At 35.7% G+C, this 27,982-nt stretch overlaps 1 protein-coding gene across 1 annotated transcript; it reads right to left on the reverse strand.

Moving 5' to 3' along the window:
- Window positions 1-3,312: 3,312 nt before the first annotated feature.
- On the reverse strand, window positions 3,313-27,936 carry LOC117406367 (ubiquitin-like protein 3). Its single transcript, XM_034010343.3, has 5 exons — window positions 27,326-27,936; window positions 8,736-8,844; window positions 6,341-6,427; window positions 5,518-5,595; window positions 3,313-4,597 (listed from the first exon to the last, which is right to left on the reverse strand). The coding sequence occupies exons 1-5, from the start codon at window positions 27,350-27,352 to the stop codon at window positions 4,545-4,547; spliced, it is 354 nt and encodes a 117-aa protein (XP_033866234.1). The 5' UTR covers window positions 27,353-27,936; the 3' UTR covers window positions 3,313-4,544.
- Window positions 27,937-27,982: the final 46 nt, after the last annotated feature.

The following is a 27,982-nucleotide window of genomic DNA, read 5'->3' on the forward strand; positions in this document are numbered from 1 at the left end:
AGCCCATACTCTGTTTTTGACTACTGCTAACGTCACCACCCACACGCCACACAAAGCCATCTGTGACAATGGTGTTGTATTTCGTTATGGATTATTAATGGTGAATTTGTGATGCAGTAATTGTTAAACCCTTCCTGTGTTGTTTTTGTCTGTTGAGAAGTGGAGTAGTGCTCCAGGGTGAGGAAGGGCTGTCTGTGACTGTATGACGGTGCTAACTTGTTATTAGCTGCCAAGTAAACTGCATTGTATCTCAAAGCCTAGTTGTGTCTCCATTGATTCCCTTGCTTGCATTGCTCTAATTAACAGATTAATTGGACCGATTAATCAGCTATAGAGTTGATCGCAGATTAATTTTTTTTTTACAATTTAATCATGCAGAATACAAGATCTACATTCACTACGTGGCAGCCCAATCATAAGTGGGACCTTCAACTGTTTGTGTCCCGCCTCCGCTCACTTATGATTCGACTGCCACAGAGAAAATGCAGATCTTCTATTGGTTGATTTTATTCTATATACAAAAATAAAACTGCATGATTAAATTGTAAAAAAAAATAAAAAAATAATCTTCTGTCAATTCAGTCCAATTAATCTATTACTATTAATCAGAGAGAGAGAGAGAGAGAGAGAGAGAGAGAGAGAGAGAGAGAGAGAGAGAGAGAGAGAGTAAAAAACAGTAAACAGAGACAGACCTTAACAAAGTACAGGCTCAGTGAGCACAGCCTGGCCATAGAGAAGGGCCGACACAGGCAGACATGGCTGCCCAAAGAGGACAGGCTGTGTGATCACTGTCAGCTCAATCAGGTCGAGACAGAGATACACTTTTTACTGCAGTGCACAAAATATAAGAATATAAGGGAAGCCTTCTTCCCAAAAATACAAAATCTTTGCATAGACTTCTCAGACTTGCCAGACCAGGAAAAACTCCCCATCCTCCTCGGTGAGCAGACAAGCTGTATAGAAGTGGCAGCCCAGTACACAAGCGCCTGCCAGAGCCTGAGGGACAGGGAGTGACACTGAGGCTACTCACACAAAGAAAAATAAATAAATAAATAAATAAATAAATGCTATAGAATACATATATAAATGTATATCATTATTCCTATTATTGTTGTTGTTGTGATGTGTTTACAGTACTGTGTTGTTTTTGTTTTAAATGTTCATTGTAAAGATGGAATTTACCCATCATTGCTTTGGCAATACTTATAAAAAATCAGTCATGCCAATAAAGCACTTGAAATTGAGAGAGAGAGAGAGAGAGAGAGAGAGAGAGAGAGAGAGAGAGAGAGAGAGAGAGAGAGAGAGAGAGAGAGAGAGAGAGAGAGAGAGAGAGAGAGAGAGAGAGAGAGAGAGAGAGAGAGAGAGAATGAATGAATGAATGAATGAATGGACTGGAGAGGAGGGCTACAGTAGAAAATTACTGACCCGAGGATGAACGCATGGATGTTTTGATGTTTGTTTAATGCTTGTGATTCTTATAACTTGTGAACATGTTTTTTTTTGTTTTTTTTTACTTTGTATACACCTTCATAATGGTGGAGAATCAAAACATGCACAACTTGAGATTGTTTTACAAAGCTTTCCTCTAAAACTCAAAACACCCACCACTTTATATTAATATATCTGTGTGCATAATCAGTTGCAAGCACACATTGGCATGGTTTGCTGTTTTGGCCAAAACCTTTCTTGTTTTTATATCATTCAAAAACAGTTTAATGAATATCAAACTGTTGTTTTCCTACATTCTATGAATAACTCATGAGTTAAAGCTTTGTGAATAAACAAAGACAGCATACATTTATTTGTATATTAAACTTTAGCTTCTGAAATGTTGCAGAAAAGATAGGACCACTGGGAATTCAATATAAATGCATTAGATCAGAAGAGTAAATGCAGTTAAATGGATGAGCTGGATTGACCTGCCTGAAACACTTCACTATATTTCCTGTTTTGTACTTTTTTCTTCATGTGGTGCATAGAGATAAAGCTTCCAGTGAGACGGCCCCAGGCAAGTTACTTCTGATAATAAAGCAGGATTATTATTATTTTTTTTAAGCTTACTTGGCTTAAAGGTTTTCCAGCTATCGACATATATTATGAGTTAAATATACAGTGTATAAGGGGTAAAAAAAACAACTACTATTAGCTATACACACATTAAGAAACAAATAGTTCCCCTAGATCCAGTCTTTTACATTTAACTGGGGATTCACTGCCTGGTGGTTGTGAATTACATATGCACTTTAACCTTCTCTTCCTGCCCCACCAATGGGGGTAAAGGCTGGGAAGCAGAGTCCTTGGACTGCTTGCACTTTTTTTTTTTGGCTGGCAAGTAATGGCAAACAGGATACCGGGTGAGTGAGCCTGCAGGGTAGGTGACTTACATTCTTTCACACCCTCACTATCACAACCTTCTCAAACTCAGCCACTATGAAGCGCGAGCCTGTACTGTTGTGGATATGGAACTGAACACTCTTCACAAATATTTACATTTTTACAATTTTTAGTATGGTTGGAATTGTATTTACTATCTCATCGATTGCACACGTGTGGCTTGAGAATAATTTATTTATTTACTTTTTTTTTGTATTGCACATTTTTGGAGTTTACCAGTCTTTTTTTTATTATTTATTTATTTTTGCTTTTTTTGTAACTTTTTTTTTAATCAGTATGCCAGTTTTGAGACTCTCCTCTGTAGATCAGAAAGACATCTACCCAGGAGGCCATCTCTATCCCTTACGGTTTTATTGTTACTCACTGGCTCAATCAGTAAATAACGCACACTCAATCACTGCAATATTCTTTATTTAGTTTACAGAAGGAACTATTGATACAGGTTGCAGAAAGAAAACGTTTAGTGATATTTACAAATCAGTTTTAAAACGTTGCTCTATACAAATGTATTCCAGATCAGTATGAACAATATATATATATATATATATATATATATATATATATATATATATATATATATGTATTTTTTTTAAGACCTACTGCATTCTAAAGCATTTTGTTAAAGCAATAACTACAGATAAAATAAAATTATTACATTAAATTATTATCAGTTGAGAACAAACAAACAAACAAACAAAAATAACACAAATACACATATTACATTAACTTGATTGAGGGGTTATGGTCACTTGTATTGTGTACAATACACACTGTCAACCTGTGACTGTTTCAACTGCTAGCAAGCTATTCATAAAGATTATTGTTCTATACTACACACCAATGTACAGCAATGATATCTTTAGTCATATACTATATAAGATTCATATTAAATATACTGTATTCTACACTTATGTAACCTCAGTTAGGAAGAACAGCTTCCTACTGAAATATAAAAAAACTTTTTTTTTTTTTTTTTTTACAAGTTTAGATGAAAGTAGCTCATGCTTCAATGCTGTGCAAATATTCTTTTCAGGTAATTATTCTTTAGAGAAAAAATAGGAAAAATAGGAAAAATAATGACATCTTATACGCTATTTCAATTCACCGTCTTGTTCTAATTACAAGCACTACAACATAATGCAAGTGTAAGGAAAAATAAAAAAAAAAGTTGCATGGCAAATAAGTAGTTTTAAATTGTTAAATACAGACAACACTGGGCAATAATATGCAGTTGAATACAGGTTATTTCATTAACAAAATATGGACTGGTAATATACAAAAAAAAAAAAACCTTGGATCATCCATGAAGCCTTTACTTTTATTTATGAATAATACAATGATCTAATAAAAGCTTCCCTTCCTCCATTAAGGCTAGGAAATGCACTTTATTTCTGCAGAATTATTTCATAATCTGCAGATTTTAGTGCATACAGTATTGTTGGTGAGCAAGTCCAATTTATCAGTCCTCTGTGGACCGATGTCTGACTACAGGCACATCAACTCTTAGCATGGTTTACTATTTAAAAGAAACAGTATTTACTTTCATGATTTAAACTTTTAATGTTTCATGTTTAAAATATTATTCTACCTCTTCATTAGATTTGTTATTTTTTCAACAGCATCATGAAATAATCTGTCACATATTTTATGGCATTGACTGAATGTACTTACAAATAAATCTACAGCGAGATTTACAGCAGCACTAATCCTGGACTACCTAATGTTACCTTAGGTAAGGTAGTACCAAGATTAGTGCTAATCAAGTTCTGTTAAACCATTAATATTATAATGCTAGATAAAATGTTTTCTTTAAGAAATGTGTGATCGGGTACAAACTACTTCTATAACCAAAATGAGTACAGCCTGCAAATGCAAAACTAGCTTGTCATGTGCAAAATACTACCATTACAAAAAAACTAAATCTGTATTACAAACATACATAATCTTACGGATTCTATTCACGTAAACAGAGCTTAAGAGAACAATCTAGATAAGAAACAGAAAACACAATATGGGCACTGAGTAATGATCCAGTTTGGGCTTAATCTTTTTTTCAGCTCTATGAAGCAAGGTTGTGTGTGAATATTCCAGCAGCATGAGATAAACAAGAACTATATGACATCATGGGTAGGTAAAACAACAGGATGCGTTTACAGAATCACACAGCAGTTGCTTTCTCCTGTTTTTTCACGGTTCCTTTGACCTGTAATAGAAAAGTAGAGGCTGTAACTTCTCCTAATCCAACTGGCCAAAGGGAATTTTACAAATGTTTGCAAGCTTAAATATAAAAGGCGGGCAGCAGTGTGGGGTAGTGGTTAGAGCTCTGGACTCTTGATCGGAGGGTCGTGGGTTCAACCCCAGGTGGGGGTCACTGCTGCTGTACCCTTGCGCAAGGTACTTTACCTAGATTGCTCCAGTAAAAACCCAACTGTATAAATGAGTAATTGTATGTAAAAATAATGTAATTGTAATAATGTGATATCTTGTAACAATTGTAAGTCGCCCTGGATAAGGTCGTCTGCTAAGAAATAAATAATAATAGTCTCATTCCATTTTTATTCAAATATATTGCAAACAGTTTTTCTTTATTAAAGGAAAACTACTATAAAAACAATCCTTATATGACAATAATTTAAAAAAGTACCTTCATCTTAAGACTTACTTATTCTTACCTAAGACTAAATTAAGGAAGACTTCCAGTTTATTTATTTCTTAGCAGTTGAACCATTTGTCTAATTTTAGTACTGCTATACTGGGTAATTCAACAGAACATCATAGGCAAAAAATGTTTTAGGTTTACAAGTCATGGTGGACAGGACACCACAGTGTTGACGAAAGTGTTCATGTAGAAAGCCATGGCCAAAGTTCATAAAAAGTCTAGACAGGCCAAAGCCAAATCAAATGGCAATGTCCACGTTTAGTTGCAAATTACCATGTGTCAGGCCGATTGGAGGTATGTTTATAAATCAACCTGTACTGTATATCTTGTAATTGAGTGGTTAATAAAATGTATGGTAATACAACTACTACTATTAATAATAATAATAATAATAATAATAATAATAATGATAATAATAATAATAATAATAATAATAATAATAATAATAATAATAATACATTTACCTTGGGAATTTGGCTCTGGTAATGTCTCTCTGGCTACTAAATGCATCACTGTGGTTTTGCCAAGGGGAAGCTTTAATGCTGCAATAAGAAAGACAAACGTAAACCGGCTTTAAAAGGTAGTGTACAGGACTGACCAGCTTTAGTGCTTCACTTATAACTTCTCTTTCTAGAAGCTAATGAAGGAGGCCCTATAAAACAAAGCTTTAAAAAAAGATTTGTGTTCAGACTTAAGCATTGTTCTAATGGTGATAAATAAGCTAACCTAGTTATACAGTAACAGTGTGAATTTCTGTACATTTCTTGTACACTGAAAGCATTCAAAACAACAATCAATCAATCACCCAATCTGTCAATCAATCATTAAAAGGCTAATGTGAATGCTTATGTTTTCCAGCATTATTCCTGAATGCAAGTGTAAACATAGCTTAAGTCTATTTTTGAGGCACTAGTCTGTAGAATAAATCCCTGGCTAAATCAAGACTTGGGACAGCTGGTGCTGAACATCGCCATGTGTTTACTTCATGGAAAGCTCTCTGCTCATTTCACCTAGTGAAGAAATGCACTCTTAATACCCTCAAAATATGAAGTTGGGTAATCATGCAAAAAAAAAAAAAACTATGAGGACCAAAAGAGCTATATTCTTATAAACCACAAGACAGGATCATTTAGCTAGCATTCTCACTCCAGTGCACAATGCTGCAAATATTTTACATTTATATTGTATTCTCTTGGAAAGGCTTGTGGAATCAATCTACTGTAACTTAAGTTGTTTTGTTGGATTCTACTATAAACAAAATCTGTTTGGTAAACAAGGAATACATACCTCCTAGTGTCACATTGCCATGCAGAAACCGTCCCTGGTAGATAAGTCGTAAAATATTTGGGCTGCTGACCTGCTCTTCTTCCCAGTCTGGAGAGACATTTATTTAAATGTATTTATTTTACTTTGCACATTGTCATTATTACCATTTCTACACAGTTTTAATAAATATAATGGTATCATTTACTGTAACTGACTTTAGCTTAATTCACCCTCAGACCAAACATACATTTTATTCACCTCCCCTCAAGCATACAATGACTTTAAGCAGTTAGTTAATATGTCATAGGAGTAAATAGCTTCTTAAAATAAGTAATGATACTTTATGTAATAATTGTCACAGATTTTATATTTTATATATACCTGATTTTGCACCTTTTGGTACACAGCAGTTTTTCAAATATATATATATATATATATATATATATATATATATATATATATATATATATATATATATATATATACAGTATTGTGCAAAAGTTTTAGGCAGGTGTGAAAAAATGTTGTAAAGTAAGAATGCTTTCAAAAATAAACATGTTAATAGATTATATTTATCAATTAACTAAATGCAAAGTGAGTGAACAGAAGAAACATCTAAATCAAATCCATATTTGGTGTGACCACCCTTTGCCTTCAAAACAGCATCAATTCTTCTAGGTACACTTGCACAAAGTCAGGGATTTTGTAGGCATATAGTCAGGTGTATGATTAAACGATTATACCAAACAGGTGCTAATGATCATCAATTCAATATGTAGGTTGAAACACAATCATTAACTGAAACAGAAACAGCTGTGTAGGAGGAATACAACTGGGTGAGGAACAGCCAAACTCAGCTAACAAGGTGAGGTTGCTGAAGACAGTTTACTGTCAAAAGTCATACACCATGGCAAGACTGAGCACAGCAACAAGACACAAGGTAGTTATACTGCATCAGCAAGGTCTCTCCCAGGCAGAAATTTCAAGGCAGACAGGGGTTTCCAGATGTGCTGTCCAAGCTCTTTTGAAGAAGCACAAAGAAATGGGCAACGTTGAGGACCGTAGACGCAGTGGTCGGCCAAAGAAACTTACTGCAGCAGATGAAAGACACATCATGCTTACTTCCCTTCGCAATCGGAAGATGTCCAGCAGTGCCATCAGCTCAGAATTGGCAGAAAACAGTGGGACCCTGATACACCCATCTACTGTCCGGAGAAGTCAGGTTAGAAGTGGCCTTCATGGAAGACTTGCAGCCAAAAAGCCATACCTCCGACGTGGAAACAAGGCCAAGCGACTCAACTATGCATGAAAACACAGGAACTGGGGTGCAGAAAAATGGCAGCAGGTGCTCTGGACTGATGAGTCAAAATTTGAAATATTTGGCTGTAGCAGAAGGCAGTTTGTTCGCCGAAGGGCTGGAGAGCGGTACACGAATTAGTGTCTGCAGGCAACAGTGAAGCATGGTGGAGGTTCCTTGCAAGTTTGGGGCTGCATTTCTGCAAATGGAGTTGGGGATTTGGTCAGAATTAATGGTCTCCTCAATGCTGAGAAGTACAGGCAGATACTTATCCATCATGCAATACCATCAGGGAGGCATCTGATTGGCCCCAAATTTATTCTGCAGCATGACAACGACCCCAAACATACAGCGAAAGTCATTAAGAACTATCATCAGCGTAAAGAAGAACAAGGAGTCCTGGAAGTGATGGTATGGCCCCCACAGAGCCCTGATCTCAACATCATCGAGTCTGTCTGGGATTACATGAAGAGAGAGAAGCAACTGAGGCTGCCTAAATCCACAGAAGAACTGTGGTTAGTTCTCCAAGATGTTTGGGCCAACCTACCTGCCGAGTTCCTTCAAAAACTGTGTGCAAGTGTACCTAGAAGAAAAAGAAGTGGTCACACCAAATATTGATTTGATGTAGATTTTTCTTCTGTTCACTCACTTTGCATTTTGTTAATTGATAAATATAAACTATTAACATGTCTATTTTTGAAAGCATTCTTACTTTACAGCATTTTTTCACACCTGCCTAAAACTTTTGCACAGTACTGTATATATCTCAGCAGACGCCCTTATCCAGGGCGACTTACAGTCGGAAACAAAAATACATTTCAAGAATCACAGTACAAGTATTAATACAATTAAGAGCAAGATAAAATACAATGACTTCGGTTCTAATATAAATCAACATATGTAAATTTCAGCATAGCAAGAGCTAATCAAATCGCATGAAAGTTGCCAAAAGGCTTCTACATTCACAGCTTTTTAAAAGTCAGAGTAAAGAAAATGCATACATGTTTCGCCCCGTTTGGGGCTCATCATTGTATATACACACACACACATACATAACTACTGTTTCCCATAACAAAAAATGTATCAATTAATGTACAAAAGTGTATACGGTAATCTTACCCATTGGCCAGTTGTCATACACATGTTTGGCAATGTCTGCAGCTGAATCATTAGGTGAAAACAAAAATTCTTTTGTTTTTCCACTCACCAAGATGAGCCGCAAGTTGATCTGTAAACACAAAACACATAAATGTCAGTGTGTTCTTTCAGAAGTTAAATAAATAAATAAATAAATAAATAAATAAATAAATAAATAATGATGGTTTAGCAACAGCTCTTGCTCTGAGCTGTGGAAAGTGCTAAGTTGACTTGTGGCTACTAAACAGCTTGAACTGAGAGGCTTTTGGAATAATAACTGTCAGACAATACTATTGAAAGGAATATTGCACAATCTATTTAAAAATAGCCTTGCCATTGAAGGAGCTCAAATATAAATACCACAAAAATATCCCAAAAGCCAATATAATAATAATAATAATAATAATAATAATAATAATAATAATAATAATAATAATAATAATACACAGAACCTATACATGAGCAAACAAAACACAATTAGGACACTGTGGCTGAACATCAGACATGGATAAAATCCTAGTGAAAAAAAAAGAATAAAATTGAATTTTCATCCTGTTAAAAGCACTGGCCATGGTTTGTTATGATCCAGCCAAAAGATCGGCATTTCATTTGCCCCCTAACACACTCTGCCACTGCTGCATGGCCAGTAACAGCTACCGTGGACAAATCATACTCAATTTGACACTACATTTTAATTCCAGGGTGTTTTAAATTATAGTGTGACACAAAAAATCTTTTTTGTGTCATTTTTAAAAGCCAGCAAAGTGCACATTTTTTCAGATATGCAGACTGCATGTATGCTCCGGCTTATTTTTGCTTATTAATAAACCTATTTTTATTCCACTTGCATAATAGGAAAGAAAATGTCTCAGTGCTGCTAAATGCACCCCCTGCAAGCCACCCAGGCATGGTCTTTCTTCTGGGTGTCTTTGTAGTCTTTCAATTTGCAATCATATACTAATGGATACTGCTGCACCTCATAAATTAACTTTTCGTCATCCATTATTAACTTGTTTTGAGGCATGACGTGTTTTAAGGCATGTGTTTGACGTGTGTTAAGGGTGTTAATCTTGCTTCTGATTGGTCAGTTTCATTCCAATCGCGCGATAAATAAAAAACAGAAATAGGTTCTATTTTAGCGACGCAAAATTCTCAAAGCGACATCGCTCGCTGCTGGTGTGGATACTCCCATTTGACTGCAGTGACTTCTAAATAATTCGCTCATGTCCAGTGTGAATATGGCTTTACTCTAAGTTTGGCACTATGGCCGTCAATCCGTCGGGTGTTACTAACAGTCCAGCCAATAGCAGCGCTAGGCAACTGTCCGTGGTCTGTGTCGCTTTTTTAATAAAGTTGTTTTTTTAACTTGAACGCTGGCCTGAGCTGTGTTAATAACAAGACAAGGATCAGTAAGTTAAAGTAAGTTATTGCTTTTCATATGTAGATATCAATATTATGGACATTGAAACCCATTCAAGATATCGATGTCAAATTTTCATATTGTTGCCCACCACTAATACCTATCATCGCTTATATAAACTAAATTTACCTGTGATTCCAAAAGAGGAAACTAAACCTTAGCATCAGTAAACTAACAGGACTGGAATATGTATTTACTGTGCACCTATTGAAAGGATTTTTTGTGAAAAGCCCTTTTTTCATAATATAAATATAAGAACAATGCGATCCCTTAAATTTTGGAAGATGCCAAGATCTGACTGCTTTTAAGTCAGCTACAGTTTGTGCATAGTATCCGCTAATCTGTTTTAAAAAAATTGAGCAAATATTTTTTTCACAAGAGTGCGACTTAAGTTTGCTAAAGGTTTGTCTGCTTATATGGCATTTGTTCAATGGAACAGCACAAATAGATTGTTATGTAACAAATTGATTTGGGAGCACAGATTAAAAAACCCACGAGGCAGTGCATATTCTATACTCAGTGCATACTCTCTATTTTAATTAAAAATTCACTGATGCTTTATCCTGCTAGGGGCATAAAGCCATTATTGATGAAATAGGCTTATACTTACAACAGTCAAGGGTGTATACAGAAATTACCTCTGGTGACAACATATTGTAATTCTATTTAAAAGAAAAAACAATATCACACCTGAAAATGTGTTACTACCAGTATTTCAGAGGTTTTGTTGGCAACAGCTGAAGATTCAATGTCTTGTAAATTCTAATTTGCAAACACTTTAGCATCCTATGCTGAAATGTGACAGAATTATAAAATGTTTTTTTTCAGAAAGAATATTTGCAAATACAAAATTAGAACCATATAGAACCATTTTACCCCCATAGAGTCTTTTTACTGAATGACCCAAAACCTTATCTGGAGCATTGGGCCCATCAGTCAGTATCTCAAGTAGTAGGCTATTTCACCATAACCTAGAGTACCACCACAGTATGTATTTGTAAAAACTAGGGGGTTTATTAAATTAATGATCGAATAATTTATTCAATTATTGATCGATTTTGATCGGTATCAAAAAACAGTGTGAGAAAAAGAAATCTTGAAAAATGTCAGTTTACTTGCTGGAAGGAACAATATTTCACAATATGTCAGAATAATGATCCTCTTATACCCCTTCACCACTTGCACATCTGACCCGTGAGGGCTCGGTACAGTACCCTCCACTGTACAGGTGATTCTCCCCTGGCTATTTGTTGAGCTTAGTGAGAACCAAACCATGAAACTCCGGTCTCACAAGACATCTGAATCTGGCTCGGAGTTAAGGATTTTCGTTATTAAGTTGCATCAGTCAGTACACTCCAGAAAGACAAACAACAAATATTGCGGGCAGCGAGTGTGATGAGACCAAAGTACAGCCTTGGAACACTGAGGAAGTGCAGGCTCTAGTTTCTCTGTGGGCAGATAGAAGTGTTCAGGAAGATCTGGAGTCAAAAAAAAATTCTAAACTTATTTATAAAAATATAGTAAAACAAAATGCAGCTGTACCATAGATACAACTACAATTCTCGTTGCGCTCGCACAGTTTATTTTTTTAAGCACCCAAATAAAAAACAATTCCAGAAAAAACAACAATCAATCATATTTTTAAATCCTTCTTTTTTCCCCTTCGACAGGACTAATTGAACTTTATTAAGTCGATATAATCAGTAAAATTGGGGGATTATAAAGAAATTCCTAAATATATTTACAAAATATAGCGATACAAGGTACAGCTGTACTGTTGGTCTATTAATTTTTGAACACCATTTGTTTGCGCATCTTTTGGCAAACTGAGTTAATAACAACAGTCTTTCATTGCGTGTGACATCAGTAGCACGGCTCGGCTCTGCAGGGTAAAACCAACCCAGGCTCTCCTTAACCGCACTGTGAGGGCTCGGTTGTACAGGCGTTATGCGGACGTCTTGGGTTGTAGTACAAGCGTGTAGTCCATGCTTTACTTTGGCAGCTTTAAACTTGCAAGAATTTCGGTTCATATTCCTGTTTGTATAACTGGAAAAGGCATAATCAAGTTACTGTATATGCGGGAGAAACAAGAATAAGCGTGACCTGGATTGGTTTCACAAACATCTGTCTGAAAGTGGTTTTCTTTCACCGATCAGCTGGCTACAATAGCATTATGTTACGGTAATACTTTGAATTACTTGCTAAGGTCTTTCAATACAATTTCACATCACTAGCAAACAGGTGTGATTAATCGATCAACAGAAAATGTCAAGATTAAAACCCCTAGTAAAAACATATGCAGACAGATATAAATACTAGGAGAAAAAATAAATGTTGCTGTACCAAGAATTATTGAATTTCCCTTTGTCTATCTAAACTGAGCTCCACTGTATTTTCATAACTTGGAAACACCCACCATTCCATTGTAGGGCAGCCTTTAGTAAGCAACACCTACTGCACCTGTTTTTCTGGTTTGACTTCAGCAGGTCAGGGCCAACCCATACTGGTTCGGCGATGGCCGATTCAACTGAAAGGGATGTTTTTGTTTTTCCAGAATAATATGAAATCCATCTAAGCACTTTTTCCCCCTGAGGCTGTCTTAATGTCCCCTTGTCTGACCTTTTCATGCAGTTAATTACCATATTGGTTTCTTCTTGAGTGTCTTAGATAAGTAATTAATCCATAACTGTAAACAATTAATCATAAAATGTATAAGCCCTGTAAAATAGCAAAACGCAAGCAAGAACTGATTTCAAACTGAAGATTAATTATTTGGTATACCAGTGCATGTATTGTTATGTAATAAAATAAAACTGACAATCAAACTGTAGCTGCACACAAACCTTGTATTATTATCATCAGATTACATATGTAACTGTACTTACAGTTGTAATTATTCAAAAGCTGCATGGCAGCTCATAATACAGCATTAACCATCTGCAGTGTATTGTTTGATAAGCATGGCAGTCTCTCTAACTACAAGTACAGAATAAACACATATTGTACTACTGGATAAGATTGTGAGAGATCGTGATTAGTGCTAATATAACCATCACTAAGCACCATTTAATTAACAGATAGCCTTTTCTGTAATATGCATTTGTTGAGTATCAATATTATGAAATTGCTTAAGTAAAAAAAAAAAAAAAAGAAAGAAAAAGTGACTATGGATGTTCAGTAGAAGGAGATGAGAAGATATTTTTGTAATGCTTTTAAATAATCAATTTATTTCTAAGGCATGATTTTATTATGAATAGTGCCAGAACAACTGAATAACTCAAACAATTAATTAATGATACATTCAGCATGTCAAAATGTATACTGGAAAACACTTTGAACAGTTGAGGTATAATATTTAGGTTTTACAACATATTCCATCTTATGCTGCTGAGGTTATAGTACTGAAAATACTGCAGTGGTAAAATGCAGTGTTCAGAAATAGATACAACAATCTGTTGAAGCACAGATGCCAACTGAATATACACAGGAACTACCTACTGAGTTGGTAATACCTACTTCAGCAGTCTGTAATAAACAAACCATTATTATAAATATTTAAACACAGACGCATTATCACTGAATACACAAAAAAATGACCTTATATTTTGCTCTGAACTAATTTACTTTAATACTAGTATTTAATTTCTACCATCAGTCTGACACAAAGGTAAACAATATAGACCCTATATTATAAAGAATGACTTTACAGAAGGACTAGATTCTGTAAAATAAGAATAAATAACAAAATTGAAACTTCTCCATCAGATCACTTATATGGAATTATACATAGCTATAATACACTGCCTGTCATCTATTATTCTCTGTGTAATCCTTGTTATGTTAGTAGGCGTTGAACTGTTGATGGATCAGCACACTCATTCACAAGAGACTGCTTGAGGGGGTTGAACAGTATCTGAGATTTCATAAGTGCGTGACATGTATTTCAAGGTTGCCTTAAAACTTCAGAAATCGAACCTTAATCTAAAGGGTGCAACAATATTTGGGACTATTAATAAAAGTAAACATCAGTCCTAGTTTACATTTAAAAGCAGTCACAACAAATTGCAATTGTATTTACAACATATTCCAACAGTTGCAGATGTATAATATGAATTCCCTTCCTTTTTGCTGTTCACCCACTGTTTAATTCTACATGCTGCTGGATTTTTGAAAATGTAGGACTTTTAATGAGAGTGATAATTAAATGAAAACACAAGGAAGCCACACCATGCATTTCACCTGCCAGACATCAGTGTTTCCCATGGGATCCCAAGTGTTAGAATTCTAAATCAATGTGCGAGTGTACTGGGGATACTTGACAACTAAATGCAACTGGCAAGTTGTTCCTTGTGGATTACATTACAAAAAGATATTCTGTGCTTTTATTTTTCATATATGATATATTGTGTAAAGGAAATGATGCAGCAGACCAATTAATGAGTTACCTTTAAGTCTGCCAAGTGTATGATGCTATGATGTGACTGAATGCCCCCCCATAGCGTTCATGCTGCCGCCAGTCATCCCAATCAGTAAATACAGGCTTTTACTATAAATTATAGATCGGTTCATATGTTTGCTCGTGTATTAGTCGACCCACCCCCCAACTTCAGGATTGTGTTTTGGGTTTATATTTCTTGACTTAGCTTTTTGATTGTGCCTCCATCTTCTGACACATCTCAGATGCCCCAAATTCAAGTTCTTCTTTGAACCAGGGACCTCCTGGTTACAAGGACTTTTATTTAACCACTGGACCACACAGCCTCCTTATTGAATTGTATTTACACCCTCTGCCTAAAACTTTAGCTCTGTAATACAGAATCTATTTTAATTACAAAATATGTATTTTCATTGTTAAATCAATAAATGATACCCAGATATAAACAAGGACATAATATATTTGATAACATTATTTAAAGCCATATGAAGATGTATTAGTCTCAAATGTAAGGCAGAGTGGGAAGGAACCAAAGCAGATAAGTAGAGGGTTTCCAGGGTCATGCGTCAGGGGGATAGGAATCTGTCCCTAATTAATGAGTCAAAGGAACACACATTTTCGCCTCACACATTGTCTCTCAGATTTTTCCAACAGGCTCATAGCATGTAGGTTCACACCCCCGCAGGGAATTACTACAGCACAGCAGAGGAGTCCATTATTATCATGGATTTTAGCAGAATAAAAAAGCACTGGTGTGTAGAGAGAGATAAAAATGCCTTTTTACCAGAACAACAGATACTGATGCTTGCCCTCAAGTGATTGCCCACGTGCATTCAGCCTGTACAGGGTGGACATCTGTGGGAAAACCACATCCCAGCAAACTGAAATATATCTGGACATGGAATTACCAGACGGAACTTGAAGCTTTCAGCTGTTAGCCTCAATTACATGGGTTTTAAGTTGTGCATATGTTGGGGTGTTGTAACCTTGTGCAATTCTGTAAGACCTCAGGAAATGAGTAACTAACACATTTTATTTAAAATAACTAATAACAGCTTCATGTAGATCTATGAATGAATTACATACTGTACAAATATAACTCCTGAGGTTGTTGCTCTCTACCAGAAACAAAAACATTTATGGAACACAACAGAACAAGGCATACTAAAAAAAGCCATGCCATCAGAACAAATACAGCTGACAGATCAGAACAGAATAGAGCAGAGAAAATAATACTTACGACCACCTGACCAACCTCATAAGCACTTCAACTTCTGAATATGTAACCACCAAAGCCTTTCTCTTTCTTTTTTTTTATTTTTACACATTAAGTAAGGACTATAGCTGTATTTTCATTCCCATTGTCATTTACAAATGAGGTAATTTTAGACAAAGGCAGTAAGTAGACAGCCTTTAGTGAGTAACCAAGCTTTGTTTACTGCATGAATAACAGCCACCAAAAAAAGAATAGTGAATTTAATTTATAAAAATAGAAATAAAATAAAGTCCCATTCATGTATGGCATTTCCTCCATGCCAGTACTGTGCAGGTCAGACTCATTGCAGCAATCATTTGTATAATTGCAAATGTACTGAATTGTGTTAAAATAAATTACACCCCTACTGTTTCAAATAATGTCTGCAAATTCATATGAATTTCAATAGTTTCACAGGATTGCATGCGAGTAACATATGAATAAAAAAAGTTTTGTTGTTAATTTGTAAGGTGTTTTGTAGATATTTTTTTTAAATGGCCACACATTCAGAATGAATTCAAGTGGAACACCACAGGAATAGCAGCGATGCGATTAAATTAATAGAGAAATGGCTTTCATACCCCAGGCGACACGGGGCGACACCAGGGCAACACTGGAGGATTTAATCCTATTTTTTCATGTGACAACTTGGGAATTAAGCAATCAGAGAACAGCTTCAATGCATGTGGTCCACCAGGCTGAAGCAGTACCCAAAATAACAGAGAGAAAAATAATAGTTGCCATGGAAAAATACCCAGCTTTATGACAAAGATCATCGCAATTATAAAGATACAGAAATTAAAGATAATATATGGAAGTCCATTTCGAACTGCTAAAGTATCTTGTTGCCCGATGAAAAATTGCATTGCGGCTGGTGTGTAGCGGCCATAACTATTTATTCTACGTGTCTCAGTGAGCAAAAATGACAACAGTTCAACCATATTGTGATAATAAAACTGATTAAGAAGATCTGAAACTCTAAGGTGCAAAATGTATGGCCATCACTAAAAATGTAAGTTTCATTCCATTCTTTTATATCAAAATTACACAAAACAATACTAAACAATAATCCTTCCAAGAATTAAATGTTAGTTTATTATTAAATCAATAGTGAAGCATTTGCCTTATTTTGAATTAGTTCCCTGTTGTGTAAGACATTCCCCTCCTGTATTTTTCTCATACTCCCCCAGGTCTTATAAAAGCAGCTTCAGGTTACAGTTCACATCACACACATTGTAATAAATGTGTGCAAAGCTGCATGAACACATTCTAAATTACCCTTTCTGATAGACAGCTTTTTTTCTTTTTTAAGCTACATTTTTGATGAAGAACATAGAAAGATGGCTCCCTCTGAAGGATAGTGCTAAATATATCTGGAGGCTAAAGGCAGAGTGGAGTTCTTTTTTTATGCCATTCTGACTCTGGTTTGCCCTGAGTTCTGTCTCTTCCTCTAGTCTAATTAAATGCAAGAATGTTGAATGACGCCATGTCTTCAACTGCTATTTGTATATCTGACACTAAATTAGCTGGTACTGCAATTATAACCAGACAACGTAATCCAGCAACAGGGATATGTAGCCTGTGCATGGAGCATAACCGTTTACTTATCTCTTACTGTTCATGGTGATTTTTTAAAGACTTTGAACTTAATATTCAATATTCATTTTCATTGATGGTACTGATTAAAATGAATGGTATTGTAAAAAAAAAATATATATATATGCCCAAAGTGTCACATCTTAACTGGTTTTCATTGAACTTTACAGACAAACTGGTCTTCTATTTAAATTTGCCCGTAGTACTGTCTTACATAAAATCAACTGTCGTTTGCTGTATGAAATGCTAGATTATATCACAAATTGTAAGTACATGTAAAGTTATATTTAAATTAAATTGTCCTGTAAACTAATGCCAGTAATAAAGATACTATTGCAAAACCTGATGTACATGTACAAGAGCTTCTATATGTGATGCAATGTACAACAAATATAGAAAGATTCCTTTACATCTGGCTTGCTTCCTCCTTTAACCCTAAATAACAGTGTATTAACATAGTGGATATAACAGTGTTATTCACAGCATTTCCCCTGTAGTTTAATGGTTTATATATAATTATAAAAAACTTATTTTTATGTTGATGATGTCCATCTGACATTCATCACTGCTCATGTGAGGGTATAGATGGACTTCATATAGAGATAACAAAGTCGGATTGTGTCAGTGGCATGCACACAAGAGGTACTTTAAAAAAACAAAACAAAACAAAAAAACACTTATCAACTACACTGGTTGGACCCATTCACACATACTGCAGACATTCAATATGGTACAATCCACAGATACTGAATCTGTGTTATGAAAAACATTGTTATCAAACCTTTAATTGCTGAATCTGCCAACATTACTGAGTCCGGGGAGACTTTGTAGTATTTAGAGATCAGCCTGTAAAGCAGTGGATTACTGGTTCTGTAGATTTTGTAATGGCAAATTAAACGAAGCTAATTATTAGCATCCATGTCAACCTTCATCTGCTGGGACAGCACATTGATTCTGGCCAATTGGCAGATAACTGTACATGAGATTACAGGCAAACTTTCATCCCTGGTCAATAGAAAGTGACAGCCCCACATTTCACATTAAGAACTTGAATGTGGAAAAATCGTAAACGTGTCACAATTTGCTCTGTTTAAGCAGCAAAAAAGTGATGGCTTTGAATGGAACTAACAAACAACTCTTATTGCTTAGGTGTATTCCAAGCTCTACTATGTGTCTGATTGGGACAGTGTTTACTCCAGACTGTAATGCACTCCTATCTTTATTTTTTTTTAAAAGGAGGAAATTACACATTCTTTTTAAAAAGCAAGAATTTAAGGTCTTTAAAGCATGTCCAACCTTGCTTTTATAATGCTGGTCCATTGAAGCAGCATATTGAAAAATACAGATGAACCCGCTTAATATCATGACTGCCGTGCAGGCATTCGTGATATAAAGCGGGTTTCACGTTTGCCTATGACAGACCATTACGAATGCGAGTTAAGAAAACTAACTGTGAATTAAAAAGCAGTGTTTTAATACTGTACACTGAGTTGTTCTTTACATTTAAACAGATGCATATAGTTTACTACAGGACAAATACGTTTTGCATCATTAACTGGAAGAAACAGTTTGTGTCATTATCTAAAAAAGGCATGAATTGTCAACTGATAACATGAAAAAGAGAAATATGTGGCTTATCAGCTTGCTGCAACTTACAGAACAAAGTTCAAGAAAGTTACAAAAATGCCTGGGTGGATTAGATCTACTGATAGATTTGTTGAACTTGTATACATACTGAGGTTGTATCTTTGTAAATGCAGCTTTATTTGATGTTTTATTATTTTCCATAAATTGAGGGTGGGAATCTTCAATTCAATGGCATCATAAATCTGAAGGAATACGGTATATTAGGGCTGTCAATTAATCGCAGTTAACTTCTGCGATTAACACGTTAATTTTTTGGGAAATTCATTTTTTTAACGCACGTTAATCGCACTCCTCTGTCTTGTCCCTCTTAGCACACCACTTTAATTTCCATTCATTTCCTGCGGCACCATTTTTTTATTTTTTATTTTATTTAATGTGTCCAGTTATAATTTTTCCCACAACTTTCTCCCACAGCAATTGGGAGATTCGAAGATTCAGTGGGCGTCCTCCGATCCCTCGATCAAGCCAAGCTTCCTTTTTCACCCAAGAACTCGAGAGAGGATGTCAGCGAGCTACCGACCTCTGGAGGACAAAGGCCAGCCCTGCAGGTGTCCGCTCTGAGCTCAGGGTTCGCTGTAGAGCGATGAGGAGAAACAGCCCCTGCCAGTTTTACCTCCCTAACCCACGGCACCAAAGCGACGCTCCCTTTGGAGTCCCCAGTAAAGACTGGCCTACTTCGCACAGCTACGACGCGAACCTGCGCTGTATGACTCACCCTGCACACCATGTGGCTGCGCTTCTACCAGGTGAGCCACTCAGGGACCCCTACCTGCGGCACCATTTTAATACACTTGAGTGCATGCCAGGATTGAATGAGTGTTGTCTTCGTTTGAATATAAAATTAGTCACTGAACCGCATTATGTAGCAAAGCACTCAAACTTTCTGACGGTTCATAGATAGAAAAAGGGTTACTTGAATCTACTGTCAAAGTGTGTTCCAGTATCACAGAAGTGCATCTAGCTGTACCACCCGTGTGCTAAACATGTAGTTCTTCTGCTACGGAAACACAACAATAGAACAGATGAAATACATCAGGTTTTTTTTTCTTTTTTTTTTAAATTTAGTCGTTGCCAATTAGTTTTTATTATTTTCTACCCAATTTGAAATGCCCAATTATTTTTTAGGCTCAGCTCACCGCTACCACCTCTGCGCTAACTCGGGAGGGGCGAAGATGAACACACGCTGTCCTCCGAAGCATGTGCTGTCAGCCGCCCGCTTCTTTACACTCTGCAGACTCACCGGGCAGCCGCCTCAGAGCTACAGCGTCGGAGGACAATGCAGCTCTGGGCAGCTTACAGGCAAGCCCTCAGGCGCCCGGCCAGACTACAGGGGTCGCTGGTGCGTGGTGAGCCGAGGACACCCTGGCCGACCTAACCCTCCTCCCCCCGGACGACGCTCGGCCAATTGAGCGCCGCCCCCTGGAGCTCCCGTCCACAGTCTGTGGAATAGCCTGGACTCGAACCGCCGATGTCCAGGCTATAGAGCGCATCCTGCACTCTAGCGAGTGCTTTTACTGGATGCGCCATTCGGGAGCCCCGAAACCCATCAGTTTTGACATACTTAGAAATTCAGGATCACTGCAAACCCATGAATCAAGCCAAGTACAATAATATAACCAGTGCTGTTGCCAAGTCGACAGCTACCAACTGCAGACCCATTAACATTGTAGCTTTGTTTTATTGCAATAACCACATTTATTTTTAAACAATATTATTTACAATTATGGAGGATATAACCGTTACACAGTGAATGTTTTGTTTTATTTAGGCAATTTCAAGTTATTCATAAAAAAATAATTTAAAATTATTATTATTATTATTTAAACAGCAATGAAAAACATCAGTTTATGAGTAAAGGAAGCTGATAATTGTAAATGCAGTAAGGTGAGTAATAAACTGACTCAATTGGGATTTAGAAGTTGATTCAAACAATTTAACAACAAATGCTGGATTGTAAATATAAAACTATAAAAGAGGATCCAGAATCCAGAAATAGGAAAACAGGGATTTTATGCTGGGTTGATTTTTGGATAATAAGAATAATAACAACATCAGTAATAAAGCAAACTTAAATGAGATGGATGCAGTAATTGTATCAATTAAATATGCAATTAAAACCAACATTAATTTTTTAATCTCAAGATTAATCGCTGGATAGCCCTAATTATTTAGAGAAAGAGCGAGAGAGAGAGAATAATAATAGATTATTCTTTTATTCTATTATTTTTTATATTACTATCTGTGAAAAAGTCCATATCAAAGAATCTTAAATATAATTTTCTTTTTGATAATTCACAAACAGTGAATTAAACTGGGTAGATAATGAACTGCAAAAAATAACGTTTTTAAGGAAAAGGTGTTTCAATGGGGCACGCTTTTTTTTTTCTTGCTTGGTTGGTGCTCCCGTTGATGGAGGATGATTGTAAATCTTCAGAGACAGATTTGTTAAAAGTGCCTAAAAACCATGAATCGTGGGTGTTGTCGAGTGATTGAAAACAAGACATTTTGTGTTTGAAAGTGGCCTCAGGGTGCACAGGCGTCAAATATGGTTCAAAGGTCAAGTATAATCTTCTAGAGGAATATGCCATTTTGACATCACTACAGCGGTATTATGGCTTTTCTTCCCCGAATAGCTCAGAATGCAAATATAGCTTTCATCCATGTATTTATTTCATATGTAAGGTATAAACCACGATGGGGCTAACTGTCATTTGGGGGATGACAAATAATTAAAATAATTTAAACACATTTTAAATTAAGACAAAACTAGATACTTTTATTGTGTATACATCCGCAGTGGAATATAATCCCAAATTTAATTTATTGTTCGCCTATTAAAAATAAATTGCACGTCAGTTTATTGTGAATTTCTGCATCGAAAGTGGCATTTCACTAGAAACTAGAGGACTGAACACACGCTGATGATGGGAGGAGTTTCAAATGACACTGAGGAAGTAAGTGGAAAAGCTGCCATGGACGTTGAAGCTGTATCTGCAGGTGAGTCTGTGTACTCGTTATATGCGAGGAACACATATTCAAGTCCGTTTTCATCCTTTCGGATCTCAAAAGATGTTTTTGTTAGTTGTCGGACACCCTCGCGTCCGAGTTGTGCCAGATTAAGTTAACGATCAAACCAGACTTTACACACCAATCCGACCGTGGTGTCAGGGGACAGTGCCTCAGTTTCCAGCAGATACTTCAAATCCAGGCCGGTAATTCGGAGGGTGGTGACTGGCCTTGTCTTTACCTGCTTTTCTAAAAGTTTTCATGACTGACAGGAATATGTTCTTGTTGGTTTTAAACTTGCTGTCAGCAGAGATGTTAAAACTTCTACTGTTAACATATAAATTTAGTCCAGCTCAGCGTTATAAAACTTGAGACTGAATACTGGTCCCCAGCTGAACTTCTTTAAACCAGTCTTTAAGTACATTAACAGCCCATGGTGTAGTGTTTTTTTTTGTTTGTTTTTTTTTTTTATGTTTTTTCAATCTTTGTTTTCTTCTGTTTCATTTCGCTGTTCCTCATCTACTGTCATGTGTCTACTCTTGACAGTTGCTGGTGCACTTATTTTATTTGTATTTTTTTTTCAGGTGGACCGCTGTCTTCACTCAGAAAGTTGGTGCACAGATGTCATTGTCCATCAAATCAACAGTACGAAGGTCACTCTTGAAATCAGGACTTAAAGCATGTGTTGCAGTAAGAATACCTCTGTTAAGAAAGGGGAACAAGACTAAAAGGCTAAAATATGCACAAGAACACAGAAATTGGACTATGGAACAATGGTCAAAGGTGCTTTGGACTGTTGATGGATGGACAATGACACCTGTGCCTTCTGTCAGTTCTGTTATCAATTCAACGCTTCTTCTTTCTATTCCTTAAGGATTTCATCTTCAAGTATTGCTCATCCTTGTTAGACAGCTTTTTGGGTCTTCCAGTCATTGGTTTGTCAATTACAGATGTTTCTCTGTACTTGTCGATTATGCTTCGGATACCACACCTTGAAAATCAAGGGATGCGAGCTATTTCACTCAATATTTTTCCTTTTTTATGCAAGTCATGGTTATTATAACAGTAGAAAACACTAGTGGAGGCTTTGAGTAAATTGTTGATGCTCATAATGCATCAGATTAGAAAAATGCAACATGTCTATGACTTTTGCACAGCAGTATATATATATATATATATATATATATATATATATATATATATATATATATATATATATATATTATTTTTGCTGTTTATATACTTAGAAACATTTGTTTTCTTTTGAATATTCATAAACTGATTTACGTTTTCTTCCCATTCCTTATCCACTAAAAATATTGTATTTTCGTGTAACATCCATTACAATTGACCTCTTGTTTATGTACTTCATAGAGTACCATTACATTTTCACAATGGTGAACTACAGAAATCTGCAATTGTACCTAAACATTTTAATGTCATAATTGGCTTCCAACATAACAGTATGTTAGCAAGCATTCACAGTCAACTGTAAAGTTTGAAAAAAGAATGGTTAATCACAGTGCAAACATACACATACTGCAGAAAATGCAGTGACTCCTTTTGCCACACGAAACAGTGCAGTTAATACAAGAAAGCCAATGTTGCAGATTCCAGATACAGAAAAGATTGTTTGTATGAATATTACTGATAGCGTTTGGAGAAATATAACTTGTTTAACATTAGTTCCAGTAATACATGGAAAGTCCCTAATTAATTCTATAGCACTACTGTATTCTGAGTTTATTGGTTTTACTTAGAACATTGTTGAAATAATTAGCTTGACAGCAAACATTGTGGGCATGCTAATGCAATTACTGAACATGCTACCAATCACAAGGACTATGATTTCCCAGTGTTATGTCCTTATGGCTTAGTAATGTCATTGATGATGTCAAGTGTGACGGGAAACATACACATAAAGGTGCAGTTAAGGTTGCGTGGCTACCTTAATTTGCAATTTCCTAACCTTTTGCAACCAAACCTTAACTTTCCTTTAAAAAAGTTTTTGCCATTGAATTTCCATTGTTTTGCAGAAGACATTCTGGACGGCTGTCCTTGAGACTGGAGAGGTGGGGACAGCAACGTCTGTACCTGAGGCTGGAGAGGTGGGGACACATTTGAACAATAGTACTGAGGGCAGTTATTCTTCATGTTGTATGGCTTTGTCCACTCTCTCTAGAAAGATCATGTAAGAATCATGCAGGTTTTTAGGCAGTCTGATGCGTTCTGTGCATTGCCTATCATTACATTGAAACCACTGCTCACCTTTTCGCACCCAGGCAACATAGTGACCATGACTGATGGGTTTTCCCTTTGTGGAACACAATTGCCAGAGTTTACAATGTTTTCCTATCAATTACAACTCTGTCATACTTGAAATTGGCAAGTACTGTATTAATTGCAATATCATATAATTTTAATAAACTAATAAACAATATGGGGGATAATTAATTCTGTGTTTGAATTTAAAATGGCACTATATAAATCTGGTGAAGAAACGTATAAAATGCATTCATGTCTTTACAAACTCATTTTCATTTCGGTATATTCTTTTAAACCTGTACACAGGAGCATGTTATCATTTATGTCTTGTTGTCAACCAACACTTTATTATTGTTAAACTTTGCTAAATGGGGACCTCATAAACATACCTCTGAAAGAAAGAAATCTGTACTGTAACAGTGTCATTGCTTGCAATTGCTGTACTAACTACATGCTAGAGGTTGTGTCCCCACCAGTTTAATTTAATTTAGTTTAATTGTATACTAAGTAACACTATACACAGGGTCACTTTCATTTTTCATGTTTTATTATTTAAAAGCACAGAGAAGTTAACAGTTTTAATACCAACAGCAACATAGATTTGTTTGTGGAATGGAACGGTATCACTGAACTCTTGACCGTACCATAACCGCAAAAGTGAGAGAGGAAAATGAAAATCTAGACAGAAACACAGATGTGACCAGTGTGTGCTGAACTATATATTTCATGTCTCCCTATTCAGTGTAATGGAATGGTCGCAAGTCACAAGTCACTAGCAACGACGTTAGGCAGCAGTGACGTCAGACCCTTATCGTTGAGGTTCAATTTCTGTAAAACTAGGACCCCCCAAAATATATTAACACCCCGTTGCATTTGTTTTGTTTCCCTTGCTTTCTTTATTATATTGACAGGCTGCACTTGCAGTTCTTCAACAAAACTTTGTGGAAACCCATGGTATCAGTAGTCACCCATGGCCAACTGTGAGAGAGAAACATTCAAATATATCCTCCTGTATTGTAATATTAATTGGGTTGTTTGCATTTGGAAGGATAATTTCTCTCCCTAAAACAAAACTACATGTAAATCCAAATTACCTGAAAAGGTACTACCAAAAGAGCATGAGAAAAAGGTGAGATTTATATTTATTTTACCAATGGAAACCCCACCATTGTAACCGGTACACCAGCTACAGTAAATTAGGGTCTTTTGCAAGGTAGGGACCACCTTGGGGTTGTGGTTTTAGAAATGTGCATTTATACATTAGACATTCAAATAATAACATGTTTTATCTTTCTTAAACTTTCTATTGTGCTGAATGTCACTTTAATTGCTAAACCTGTACATATTAGCACCAAAAATAGTTTCCGAATTGATAACAACTGGGAAGATACCCCATTTTGGAGGCAGACTTTGTTGGTATGTAGTGTTATGTATGAACTTTTGTTGTAACAGCAAAGGTTATATTCGGAAACTCACAAATAAAAACCTACTAGCTGCCTGCTAAACTATTTATTGCGCCAAGCTTAGAAAAACTTCTAAACTGATAGCATATTTTTAGAGAACCAAAACTGACTTCCAACTTTCAGTTTAGTTTGCTAATACTGTATTATTAATAATTTAAGTTTTTTTTTTAAACAGCCAGTGTTTCCAAGTTTGCCAAGAATGTGTAATTCCAATTTCTGCAGTTAAAAGTCTGTCGAAATGTTTTTCAGTTCACTTTACGCAAATATAAATGAAGCACAGTTGTCAACAAAACTTCCTCTTTTTACTGTGCAAACTTAGTTTTGTGGAATGGCACAGCATTCATAACAAGACAACAGACTACTCCTTTAAGGATGTACAACAGGGCATTGTAAAAAAAGTGAAACAAAAGCTTCATAGCGCAGTTGGAAATACAGCCAAGCTAAAATCTGTATTGTCGTGGGTTTTGCTATTAATCAATGATTTTAGTTCAATACCTCTTCCTAAAAAATAGGAAAGGCTTAAGACAAAAATGTAGACAAAAGTCCATACCCACACAAACATCTAATTTTAAATATGTGATTAATATGTGATTGCAGGACAGTCAATGTGTCTCTGTTTTCAGCTCCTGAATGTGGTGAAATACCTTGGGACCTGTTCTGATGCAGTCAGTCACAACAGTGTTGAGGAGTATGTATAATGGATACAACATATCTTACAGATTGATGACATTAACTGGTTTCTCCCTGACTATTTGCTCAACAGTGCACAATGTGGTCATATTCTGTCTCCCCAGCAATATGTTTTCATTGTAGCTTTTCATTATAAGTATAAACACAATTTACTTCAACATGCAAGAAATATTTTTTCCCCCAGATTGTTTTTTTTTTTTTTTTAAGGTATCATAGACTCCACAAGATGTAACCAATAGCAAATATTAATACACAACCAACCGTATGTTATGAACCAAAATGACACAATCCAATTGGTATTGTTTTACTTTCGGTGAAGCTGCACCATTCATACAGAGAGTAAATGTGGCAGTTTTTTCAGTGACAATCTATTTTCTCTCCAGTTTACAGTAAATACTGCTGAACTGCATTTACTGCTTTGTTCTTACTAAGTTAAAATGTTTCCTTGCGAAATGTGTATGACACAGATAAGTATCTAAAATAACTTATATTAATCTGGTTATTTTGTACCATTATTATTTTACATAGTAGTTAAACAGATGGCAAGAAGTTGAATATCTTCTTTAACCAGCCTTGTTTGAAGCATATTCAAGGTTAAATAATAATAAATTTATGGCACTGTATACCAAACCCACATTATGTAGTCTATAATTGTTATTTCTTACTTACATTCTTCGCTATAACACAAATTAAATAAAAAAAAAAAAAAAAAAACGTTTTTAAAAAGACATCCAAACGAAATACAGGCATGCAGTTATGATAAATTTTACGATACCATACAGACAGCTATCTCACCATATCTGCTGGAGTGCTGCTTGACATCTTTCTGATTGAGTTATCCTTTTTTTTTCTTGACCTTCCAGGAAAAAATAACGTTTTTTTTTTTTGTTTTTTTTTTTTTTTTTTTTGTTGTATGTAAAATTACTTGAAAGGCAAAGTATAAAATATCCAAAAGAACCGAAAATCCAAAATACAAAGCTGGTTATCTACTCCTTCTTTCGGCACCAAACGAGATAGGAATTGAAAGTCATAAATTTTATTACAGACATAGATATAACTTCTTTTGAGAGAAAAATCTCAGAAAATTTGAACATGTACGTATCCTTTACCTCTCAGGTCCCCTAGAAAAGCAGTATTGTCTTGTTATATAAAAGCACCTTACGACATACGAGAACAAAATTATAATTCCCAGGAAATAAAACTAGGTTTTATTCTTAGCTTTTGTTTGTAATAGAAGAAAAAAACACTGCTAACTGTGTCGGTAGTCCACGTCCTTTTCTGTCATATTACTGTAAAAATAATTGGTACTCGTTAGTTGTTATTTATTTTCAATTTAAATCCACTTCCCTCTTCTGTCCCGTCCTGCTGTCATCTTGTCTCAAACAAACATGGCGGTGGCGGAGAGGGAAAAAAAATCAGCGCAGACACGCACCCTTCTGACGTAAGGCTAAT

Source organism: Acipenser ruthenus, chromosome 9 (genome assembly GCF_902713425.1).
Source record: "Acipenser ruthenus chromosome 9, fAciRut3.2 maternal haplotype, whole genome shotgun sequence".
NCBI classification, from domain to species: Eukaryota; Metazoa; Chordata; class Actinopteri; order Acipenseriformes; family Acipenseridae; genus Acipenser; species Acipenser ruthenus.

Excerpts from the sequence above, each read along its gene's own strand:
- LOC117406367 (XM_034010343.3), bottom strand. The coding sequence starts at position 27,352 with ATGTCAAGCAGCACTCCAGCAGATATG. Across the intron at positions 5,596-6,340 it reads TGGCAATGTGACACTAGGAG|CATTAAAGCTTCCCCTTGGC; the intron begins GTATGTATTCCT and ends TTCTTATTGCAG. Across the intron at positions 4,598-5,517 it reads ACCAGAGCCAAATTCCCAAG|GTCAAAGGAACCGTGAAAAA; the intron begins GTAAATGTATTA and ends TTTCTATTACAG.